The 12,083-nt window shown below is 37.2% G+C and overlaps 2 protein-coding genes across 4 annotated transcripts in view; one reads left to right on the top strand and one right to left on the bottom strand.

Moving 5' to 3' along the window:
• LOC137623317 (uncharacterized) overlaps positions 1-12,083 on the top strand; it is a 209,531-nt gene that overhangs the window by 75,873 nt on the left and 121,575 nt on the right. The gene's annotated exons all lie outside the window — the stretch shown is intronic.
• The window catches only part of LOC137623316 (caspase-3-like), a 68,546-nt gene that overhangs the window by 31,072 nt on the left and 25,391 nt on the right, over positions 1-12,083 (bottom strand). Inside the window, exons 2-4 of the mRNA XM_068354115.1 lie at positions 10,014-10,176; positions 9,535-9,704; positions 4,116-4,350 (exon numbers count right to left, since the gene is read on the bottom strand). Coding sequence (XP_068210216.1) covers positions 4,116-4,350; positions 9,535-9,704; positions 10,014-10,157 — 549 coding nt within the window. The 5' untranslated portion in view covers positions 10,158-10,176. The remainder of the gene's footprint in view (positions 1-4,115; positions 4,351-9,534; positions 9,705-10,013; positions 10,177-12,083) is intronic.

The following is a 12,083-nucleotide window of genomic DNA, read 5'->3' as shown; positions in this document are numbered from 1 at the left end:
AGGACAAAATTTCCCTAAAGAAATTCATAATTATAAAACAAGGGATTGTTGGACCACTCTAGGTTACTCCTCTTCTGAATGACTCCCCAAAGGTACATTAGTTGAAAGGGGGTCATCAACTTCTTCAGAAGGCACATCATCTGATAAATCTAAAGTCTTGCAAGAAGGAAATTTATATTCAGAATGACGTGAAGGAAAAGCCTGACAGGCTACATCAACTTGTATATGAACAGAAGTTGAAGTTGGAGGGTCGATGTCACGTCGTGACTGCAGAGAATTTTATTCTACTACACGTCGTGACAGAAGTGACTGACGTTCAAACGTCCCATAGTAACAGCGGTGACTGCTGTTCGATGCTATATCGTGACTACGGTGACTGACCCTCGACGTCACGTCATGTCTACGGTGTCTACCGCTCAACGTCACGTCGTGTCTGCGGTGTCTGCAGCTCAACGTCAGGCTGTGACTGCGGTGGCTGACGTTCAAAGCGATCAAAGTTACATCAAGATTTATGCTCCGCATCTCGTTTAACAGCAAAGCTGTCACTAGGGATAACGTCAGCGTGACGTAACAAAGCTCGTTTAGAAGGTTGAAGACCTGAATCACGTATCCCAGAACCGTGACGTACAATAAGCAAAGGATCCTTTCGCACAGGAACAGGATCGTAAGCTTCCATTAAAGAAGAAAGCTTTAACAGCATATCTTGCAAAACACTTAACTTCGGATCAACCTGTGACTGCGGTGGCTGACGTTCAAACGTCACGTAGTAACAGCGGTGACTGCTGATCGATGCTATATCGTGACTACGGTGACTGACACTCGACGTCACATCGTGTCTACGGTGTCTACCGCTCAACGTCACGCCAAGTCTGTGGCAGAAACGTCTGTACATGAACGTCATCGCTATGAACGGGACTCTCATGATGACTACAGCTAGGACGTTGAACTTGTTCTGAAGGAACTAATAAACGTTTCAACCGTGTCGAAACCTTACGCCCAGGTTTTTAAAGAGACGAATCATCGGAAGACGAGGAGAAACTTCGTCTCTCCTGTCTTATGGCAAGGACGGGCTTGACGAGCAACGTCTGATACCTTTGAGGGAACGTCTGTTCGTTGGTTTACACCTCTCACTCCCTTAGGTCCTACGACATTCCTTCTCCCTGGTGCAGGGGAGCCTGAAAGAGGTCTCGGACTAGGCAAGCGACAAGCACGAACAAACGAACCCTCCGCAACACTGAACATGTTTTTCGCACTTTCTTCACTGATATCGCATTTTTTAATAATTTCACATTAGACATGAATAAAACTGATTTCTACCTGAAGCACGCAATTCTCCCTTAAATCAAAAGGTTAGAATTATGAAAAATGTCGTATAATGTAAGTACATTAGTACAAAATGAAACACACATGCAAAAATTAATAAACATATACATATATATCGAATAAAACGGAAATATATAAAGTTAAAAAGATCAGCGACTGGGGAGGAGACTAAAACTAGTTCACTAGGACTACGTTTTCAATCTCTCACCGTACAGTGCCTTGGGATGAGAATAAAAACTAAAACGTTTTATCCTCTCTCCCCGTACAGAGACTTGGGACGAGAGTAAAAATCTGAATCAAGAACAACGTTACTCGCTCCCAAACTCCTTGTACAGAGACTTGGGACGAGAATAAAGATCGGATCGTTCTCTCTTTCTCTCTCTCTCTTGTCACTCACAAGAGAATGGCTCACTCACTCTTCGTCAATAACAGGTTATTTGACTAAAGGAAAAAACTGAAAGGACTAAGAAATTGAAAATTAACATGTTCCTTTAAATTAGTATCTAAAAAACTTCAGTTTGTAAGAAGAATGAACAAAACCTCAAAATCGATTTACTCTTTCTGCAAAGTGAAACCGTGATCCTCTCTTTCTCTATCGTAACGATAGAGCGCAAACTGCGTAGCATAAATAAACCAAACGTTAGTTCATCTTTGAAAAACAGCACGAAGACTATTCAAAAAATAAATTTCTTAAAATATTTTCTAAAAATATTCATCTCATCAATCTAAACAAAAATAAAAGTTGAATGGGCTCAACGTTGATTAACTTCGTTTTCCAAGTCAGGACCGCCTACAAAGAATAGGCAAAGGCCGCTTATAAACAAAAACATAAAATTTATCTCGGTGTTTAGTATAAATGGAAAGCTAATCGAAGAGGCCTAATAAAGGCGGGTGAGATATAAAATATATAGAGGTAAATCTATAAATATCAACAATAATTTATAAAGTGATAAAATAATTACTAAAAGCCTTTAACACACTTCCGTACACTGAGGGAAGGGTCGGCCATCTTTTCTCTATGGAAAAATCAGAGCGAGATTAAAAAAGCAAGGGCAAAAACTTTTCCTCTCCTTTCAAAAGCATTTTTTTTAAAGATAGTATTGAATAATCCAACACGGCGAAAGCAATAAAACCAAAACCAAGTACTTCACCAATCGGTAGAAACTCGAGGTCAAGCGCGAGCGGAACCAGTGTTGTCTGTAACACCGACAGAGAAGAACTGGTTTGGTTGAGAAGTATATGCGGTATCTGGCCGATAGTCGGCGCTGGTGGGCACACCCGGCAGCCTTCATGGCGATTGCTCGCGAGTTTTTGGAATCTGTCGACCGTCGGAGACGTCAGCTATTTATATATTCACCGGCTAAGTTTAATATTTAAAAATGTACTGCAAAATGTGCTTGAACAAAAATAACCCCTGGGGGTATTGGGTTGGAAATTTCTAAATAGCCTGGGGGTAAAAGGGATAACGTATGAGCTGTTCAGCCAGGCTGAGCCATTGACCTAACTATATGCCCATTTCCTGGGGCCAAATTGTACAGCTGTATTTAAAATAAAACAGGGTTTTATTAACACTGATTTCTAACTTAACTGTGTCCAATAATAACAATAATTATTGTAATATTCACAAACTCCGTTCACACAGTATGAAAATGAAAACCCATCAAACACTGTATACGTCTTTTCCACTGTTTATTGTACTTTTGTAAGATGATAGAGATAGTCATCTATGCCTTCCAATTCACTTGATTGGATCAGACTACCAAAATATTTTTTTTTTTTTTTTTGCTATAAAGGATAATTATTACTTGAACATTTTTATTTTACCATACAAAAACTTGTAGTTTTTAGTAGAAATATTTTTCTCCTTTTATTTATTGTTGACTTTAATGGCATAACAAAGTTTAGAGGTGTTTTTTCCCTGTTGCTGATGCATGATCATTATATAGTCTTCACCATTACTGTGCTTGATTACAAAGCTTTGGAAATTCTTCCTCATAGGAACAGATCTACTAAGTCAAAGGATTACTGCAGACATAGTAAGAGTGTGTGTTCCCATGCATTGTAAAAGAATAGACTGTATCTCTATTCAACTGAATCACCTATGGTCTCCTTTCACAATAAAAAACGTCGCACAATTCCATCACAATGTATATTTTACCCGTTTGAAAAATAAAACATTAAATTACTATTTTCATGTCATGTGTTTGTTGAAATGAGTGAGGAAGCTCAAAGTAATGGATATGAATTGCCCAGCAGATGTTTTGAATAAGATTGCCCCACAAAATGTACACGATGCCTACTTTCATTATTACTACGGGGAGAATTTGAATGATGTCAACCATAAATATTCCCATTGAATATGTGGTTCCTATAATGTGGAAAAAAAAAAAAAAAAAAATTCTATACAAAACCAACCATAAAAAAAACATTTACCCCTCCCATCCTGGAACAACAGAATAGGGATAATTTCTGACCTTTGGATGTTAAAAGTTTGTGAAACTGGTAATCCATTTTGCAGTCACAACATATAGGGCATCTCACAATGAAAGGGTTTATACTGAATATGATAAACATTGGTTATATATAAAAAAAAAATTCACAATTACAGATTATCATAAAATTTTCCTTATATTAACTATTGGAGTCTACTTCTAGTAAAACCACAATCTATGTCAGACCAGAAAGAATTCTTCAATATTAGCCCATTTCCAATTATGGATAAACACAGTTCAATGTTTCTATCACTGTAAGGTCATACTACAATAGTAATAAAATAACTATATTGTACTTACTTCGGATTTGTCAAAGTGAGATCCACCTAATACTTGTGCAGGTAAAACATTTACAACCAAGGGTTTTGTCGGATCATATTTTTCATTTCCATTCCTATCTGATTCAGGAATGGAGGAGCTGGACGAGCTACGGCGAGGTAACGATGGTAAATTAAACATGGGACTGGCAGCATGTAGCTCTCCCGTTCTATCAAGATCTGGATATCGTTCAGCATCTAACTTATCATTGCTATCCCTGCAAAGAAAAAATACACACCATATATTTATAGCTTTAAAGGTTACTCATGAATGGCAAAGGCAAGGGACAAGACAATACCTTTGAGACTTCCCATAAACATATGTATATGATTAGCACCCAAGCTCTCTCTATCAAGGGAGGGCCAGGCAATGGCTGCTGAAGACTCAGCTGGTAGACCTGTAGACTCTCTAAAACCTTTCATCCCTACCTCACAAAGATGGTGAGATTGCAATCACTACTAAAAACTATCGAATTTGAAAGGATCTCAAACGCCCAGCCAACAGACTGTCAGGCTATGACATTTTCAATAGGCTACCACATCCCTTAAAATTAAAATGAAGATCTTGTAATAAATAAAACTGCTTATATGAAGTGGATACATTACTGACCTCAAATTACCAAAACTATTTCTGAAACAAAAAAAACACATAGATATTCATTCATAGATAGTATGTCATCAATTGAAATGCAGTATAAGATTTTAAAAAAATAATTTGTATAAATCCTAGCTATAAAATTGTCCATATTTTACCCATAAAGAAAAATCTAGAGAAAATGGTCTCTATTTTTTTACCTAATAATATAACAAATGATGACATTTTTCTAGGAAAGAATGGAGTTTTATCTGTCGCTACTACATTTCTCTTACTATTATTAACCAAAGGCCCCCAACTATTAGCAATATCTGGCTTTAACCCCAAGAACAGAAAAGATTCCAAACCACAAGATCATGCTCTACTAGGCCTCACTGGGAATGGTAAGAAGTGGAGTAGCAGCTTAACATTTTTGTTTCTACTAATAACTCTTTATCTTTTCTTTCATGAATTTTGTCTCAACAACACTAGGTATATTTGGTCTCAATCTTTGTTGTACAGACGTCTTCATCTCGAACGAAATAGAAGATCAATCATCTACTGCACTACTTGATCTGACCTATGGTAGGGGAACGTTTCTGGTATTTTCTTTAATACCATAAGAAATAGATGGGAGGTTCTAGTTTCATATCTGAAATGGAGTTCTCATCTAAAGCATTTATGTAAGGGTAAAAGCATTAGCTTGTGTTTGAAAGATTACAGTACAGTACTTAGGATGGTATTGAGCTTATCTAAACCTTGTAGCTCAGAATGTAGGGCTTCCTCCACCATTAGGAAGAATGAAGTGGAGGATCCAGGGAAACCTGAACGAACTTCAAAATAAGTCTTGGAGAGACTCACATCCAGAGACTGCATAGCAGTCAAGATAGTACAGTGCTAGCAAGAGAAACTTTGCAAGTACAGATGGAAGGTAGTTTAAAAAACTGCATAGACAAGGTTTACATCAGTTGTTTAGTATCTTGATTGTAAACAGTTGGAGGTACTAGTAAAGATGCTTTAGCAATTGAAACTAGTCTGCTAACAAAGCCCAACTTTTCCAAAATTCAAAGTAATCAAGCTTGAAGCAGTAGCTTTACTTTAATCAAAAACTAATTAATCCAATCTTTAACCCATAAAAAACTCAAAAAATGGCACCAAATTAGGTACAAAGAGAGTTACTACTGCACCACAAAACCAGTTGAAAGAGGAAGCATACTAATTTTGGGGATACTAAATGGTTCAACTCCTGGAGAGTGAGTAACGAAACACATGAGAGGGAGCTCTCCAATGCCTATGCAACAGAAATTGCGAGTGGCTAACAGCTTGAGCATCTACACAGCAAGTCTTTGGCACCTCATTGACACAATCATGAAAGCAGGTATCATAGAGGAAAAATTTTCTAGTCAAGGCAAACAAGTGGAGAACACTTGACAGGGAGCCGACTGGTGGCTCACTGACATATGGATATCATAGTGTGTATGGAGAGTACACAGCTCAAGCAGGGGCAAATGATATTGTTTACATTTTTCACTGCCAAAAGTTGGCACTTGAAACATGGTTGGCAAGCTTGTATAGACAGTGACTAAACCACTTGGCCAAGTAGTTTAGTCACTGTCTATACAAGCTTGCCAACCAGGGTTCGATTCCCGGCCGGTCACAAGCTCTTGTCTTTGTATGATTTCGCCTGGGGCTCTGATCCCGAGGTCGTTAAGAGAATCCAGACATTAATGTATCAAAAATATATATAGCTTATTTGAATATGCATATATATATATATATATATATATATATATATATATATATATATATATATATATATATATATATATATATATATATATATATATATATATATATATATACATACATGGTGGAGTTTTGTCTTTCACATCAGAGTTAGTCCCATGTCAATGAATGTCATGGGACAGTCAATCATTATTAATTGTAATATTTAAGCCCTGTGGCTGTGGGGGCATAAAAACAATTAGAATACCGCCAATGTATCCCTGCATGTCGTAAGAGGCGACTAAAAGGGACGGGACGAGGAGGCTGGGAACCCCCTCTCCTGTATTATAATCCTGTGAGACATCAAAGAGGTGGAGCTGGGAGGAGAGTGACTGCTCCCCGTACTATAGTTTTGGGGTGTTTGAATGTGCGTGGTGAGAGAGTAAAAGATGTGAGATTGGAAGTAAATTTAAGAATAGAAAGATGGATATCTTGGCTTTGTGTGAGACAAAGATAAGAGGGAAAAGTGAAGTGATGTTCGGTGAAATGTCTGGTAGGGTGTCTGGGATTGAAAGGGGAAGAGCAAGAAAAGGTGTGGCTTTATTGCTAAGTGATTGGATGACAGGTAAAGTAGTGGAATGGAAGGAGATATCATGTAGGTTAATGTGGGTAAGGGTTAGGTCGGGTAGGGAATCTTGGGCTTTTGTCAGTGCGTATGGGCCAGGTTGTGAGAAAAGTGAAGACGAGCGGAATGAGTTCTGGAATGAATTAACTAGGTTTGTAGGAGGACTGGGTAGAAGGAATTATGTAGTGGTCATGGTTGACTTAAATGCTAGAGTGGGCGCTGGAGAGGTAGAAAGTGTCATTGGGAAGTATTGCGTACCAGGTGAAAATGAGAGTGGTGAGAGACTGGTAGATATGTGTTGAGCAAGAGATGGTGAGAAGTTCTAGGTTTTTCAAAAAGAAAGATAAAAACAAGAATACATGGGTAAGCGTGATGGAAGATGAGAATGAAAGAGATATTACAAGAGAGGAAGTGAGGAGAGCACTAGATGAAACGAGAGTAGGAAAAGCATCTGGTATGGATGGTGTGAGAGCTGAGATGTTGAAGGAAGGGGGTTTGACTGTACTTGAATGGTTGGTAAGATTGTTTAATATGTGTTTTGTGTTGTCAATGGTACCAGTAGATTGAGTTTGTGCATGTATTGTACCACTATATAAGGGTAAGGGAGATGTGCATGAGTGTTGTAATTCAAGGGGTATTAGTTTGCTGAGTGTAGTTGGAAAAGTGTATGGTAGAGTACTGATTAATAGGATTAAGGATAAAACAGAGAATGTAACCTTAAAAGTACAGGGTGGTTTCAGAAGAGGTAGGGGTTGTATGAATCAGATTTTTACAGTTAGGCAGATATGTGAGAAATATTTAGCAAAAGGTAAGGAGGTGTATGTTGCGTTTATGGATCTGGAAAAAGCGTATGATAGAGTTGATAGGGAAGCAATGTGGAATGTGATGAGGTTACAGTATATGGAGTTGGTTGAAGGTTGTTGCAAGCAGTGAAAGGTTTCTACAAAAGTAGTAAAGCATCTGTTAGGATAGGAAATGAAGTGAGCGATTGGTTTCCGGTGAGAGTGGGGCTGAGACAAGGATGTGTGATGTCGCCGTGGTTGTTTAACTTGTATGTTGATGGAGTGGTGAGAGAGGTGAATGCTCGAGTGCTGGGACGAGGATTGAAACTGGTAGACGAGAATGACCATGAATGGGAGATAAATCAGTTGTTGTTTGTGGATGATACTGTACTGGTTGCAGACGCAGAAGAGAAGCTTGGCCGATTAGTGACAAAATTTGGAAGGGTGTGTGAAATAAGGAAGTTAAGAGTTAATGTGGGTAAGAGTAAGGTTATGAGATGTACGAGTAGGGAAGGTGGTGCGAGGTTGAATGTCATGTTGAATGGAGAGTTACTTGAGGAGGTGGATCAGTTTAAGTACTTGGGGTCTGTTGTTGCAGCAAATGATGGAGTGAAAGCAGATGTACGTCAGAGAGTGAATGAAGGATGCAAAGTGTTGGGGGCAGTTAAGGGAGTAGTAAACAATAGAGGGTTGAGCATGAATGTAAATAGAGTTCTGTATGAGAAAGTGATTGTACAACTGTGATGTATAGATCGGAGTTGTGGGGAATGAAAGTGACGGAGACAAAAATTGAACGTGTTTGAGATGAAGTGTCTAAGGAGTAAGGCTGGTGTATCTCGAATAGATAGGGTTAGGAACGAAGTAGTGGGGGTGAGAACGGGTGTAAGAAATGAGTTAGCAGCTAGAGTGGATATGAATGTTTTGAGGTGGTTTGGCCATGTTAAGAGAATGGAAAATGGCTGTCTGCTAAAGAAGGTGATGAATGCAAGAGTTGATGGGAAAAGTACAAGAGGAAGGCCAAGGTTTGGGTGGATGGATGGAGTGAAGGAAGCTCTGGGTGATAGGAGGATAGATGTGAGAGAGGCAAGAGAGCGTGCTAGAAATAGGAATGCATGGCCAGCGATTGTGACGCGGTTCTGGTAGGCCCTGCTGCTTCCTCCGGTGCCTTGGTTGACCACAAAGGTAGCAGCAGTAGTGGATTTAGCGCTATGAAGCTTCATCTGTGGTGGATAACGGGGGAGGGTGGGCTGTGGCACCCTAGCTGTACCAGCCGAACTCGGTTGAGTCCTTTGTCAGGCTGGGCGGAACATAGAGAGGAGAGATCCCCTTTTTTGTTTCATTTGTTTGATGTCGGCTACCCCCCAAATTTGGGGGAAATGTCTTGGGATATATATATATATATATATATATATATATATATATATATATATATATATATATATATATATATATATATATATATATATATACACACATACTAAAAGAACACACTCAGTACTTCTGACCTACATTATAAGGTGTTTATCTATGTATAAAAACATCAGCTATTTCCTGTGACATCTAAATAATCCCCGAGGGATGCCAATCAATAAATGTTTATTTAGTAATCAAATTCCATTTTGGCTCATTAGAAACAAAGGTTTTAATATCTTGCCAAAGATAATTACTGTTATAAGTAAAATAAAATCAAACTTACCCTATTGGAGATCTGTGGTGCTCAAAAGCTCTTGGATCCAGACGTTTTACAACACTTGATAAACCATATTGTATAAGTAGTTCTATCAATATTTCAAAAGTTTCTGAATTACCTTTCTTGAGATAATCTAAAAGCTTCAACATTTTTATGGTTTTCCTTTCCTCAGATTCCTGAAAAGACATGTAATTACACTAGTGTACTTTTGGCCTTAATTTTTTTTTAAATAAGACTACAAATTTAATATTAATGAATAAATTAATTCAAATAACTTGAATACTTATACTGTTGTCAGAAATTTGTAAAAGACAATGAAACTTAAATAACATAATTTATATGGAAACTTAAAAATAAATACCAACTGTTAAAATCAAGAGCCAAGTTTTGTTGGTCAAAAATTTCACTAAAAACTTCTCTGTAAGGGTTATTATCAGATGTTTTTTTATTAGATTACTCAAAAGACATCTGTGTATTGTACTCACCAAAAGCCCTTTTGCAAATTCAGGGGACAATACTTCCCGGGTCATCAACTCGTACACAATATTTGCAAAATATCCAGAGTTGGCCACTTCTTTACAAAGGTAATCACCCTCCCTCTGTAAGATTGACAGCTCCCCTTCCTCCATTGTGATATCAAATCTGCTCCTAAAATTGAAATGTACTATTAGATACAGTTTTTATATACTAACTTCCTCATAATTGCATACCTTTCTTCTAAACTTAAACTATATCATGAACTAGGCTAAGTAAAATTTCAATTAGTATTTCACCTTTTTCTTTGCAGTTTCATTTACTGTACCTCTAACCAAATTGAAAAATCTGATAAGATGTATACTATTAGCAGCATTCGTAAATGTTAATTAGATATAATTTGGACAATTTCAGTTCAACAGTCGACTTAACATAACCATGAATCACTTTGATTGAAGGGGATGAAATATAAGCAAAACAATTAATTTTATGATAGTACAATGTTATATATAAAGGAGATTTTGAAACAAAAACATTCTTAAAAATATCTAATATTCTTTGGAAAAAATACAGCTTAGATTTTTTTTTCTAGATACTTCAAAATACTGCAAAGCAAATTATATTAATTATCTTAGCTAGATCATACGACCTTCAGATTTTTTTGTCTATATACTTCATAAAACTTGAATAAAAATTCTATTCATTATTTTAACCAGATCACAGGAGCTTTAAATGTCTGTAGACTTCACAGTACTGCAAAGCAAAATCTATTCATTACTTTGACAAAATCACAAGAGCTTTAGATAAATTTTTGTTGATATACATTTATGTGCTGTACTTCATAGTACAGTACTGCAAAACAAATTCTATGTATTACTTAACCAGATCACAGGAAATTTAGAATTAGTTGTTTATATACTTGATAGTGCCCCAATGCAAATTCTATTCATTATTTTAGCCAAATCACAGAACATTATTATGATGCATGCATCCTATGGAATGCACAGTTTAATTTGCATTTAGGAAATCCTGACATTACACTAAGATTTCAAGTACTATACTGCAGCATTATGTTTATAGAGAAGGTGGTTTATTCTGAGGAGAATTACATGAGCAATTCTTAGTAAGTGATTTTGAATGGTAAAAACTGTTGAATGGTAAGAACTGTATTGAACATATTGCACATAAGTGGTGCAATAGGAAACTAAGCTGAATGGCCCTGTGATGATTTTTTGTGGCAACACACAGCTGGTGGCAATAGACTGGATATATAATGCGCTGTTAATTGAAGACAGGCAATGAGGAATCATGGATAATATATGCAAGTCAAATTGAAGCAGATGCAGATTTATACAGATACTACCTGTTTCTCCTTAAAAGGTACCTTTTGATCTTACAACCTGAGCAAGTTTTATCCAAAGAAAGATTATGTTGATCTTTTTGTTATTTGTACCATGAAAGTTAAATTTTGGTTTGTGTTTTACATCTGTCTATTAATAAGATTGTGAATTTTAATCAATGGAATTTTAATTAAATTTGGTGAAGACATTATTATCTAATTGATGAGCATCATAAAAAAATTTGAAACTTTTCACAATAGAAAGCATACAAAATCTTCAATGGTCTTCACTTGAAGGTTTAAAGGCCACTTATGAATGGCAGAGGCAAGGGACAGTGACATTGCCCTATCAAGCAGGACAATCCCCTAAAGACTGACCATATATACATATGATCAGCACCCATGCCTTTCTCCATCCAAGCTAGGACTAAGGAGGACCAGGCAATGGCTGCTGATGACTGAGCAGATAGACCTATAGGCTTCCCCAAACCCCCCATTCTTAGCTCATGAGGATGGCAAGGTTGCAGCAACCAAAGAAACTATCAAGTTCGAGCAGAACTTGAACCCCAGTCTGGCGTACACAAAACAAGGACGATACCACAATGGCCACCACTTAGCCAAGAATGATTTATCAGTTGAATGTTTCAAACAAATTTCATGAAAATCTTTCCATCTATAATTCAGTAATCTCAAGACATTTTGTTGGACACTACACACGAAAAGTAAAGAAAATATGTCCTCC

This window comes from Palaemon carinicauda, chromosome 30, assembly GCF_036898095.1.
Source record: "Palaemon carinicauda isolate YSFRI2023 chromosome 30, ASM3689809v2, whole genome shotgun sequence".
NCBI lineage: Eukaryota > Metazoa > Arthropoda > Malacostraca > Decapoda > Palaemonidae > Palaemon > Palaemon carinicauda.
Note: the sequence above shows the minus strand (reverse complement) of the source record. Positions and strands in the feature narration are given on the sequence as shown.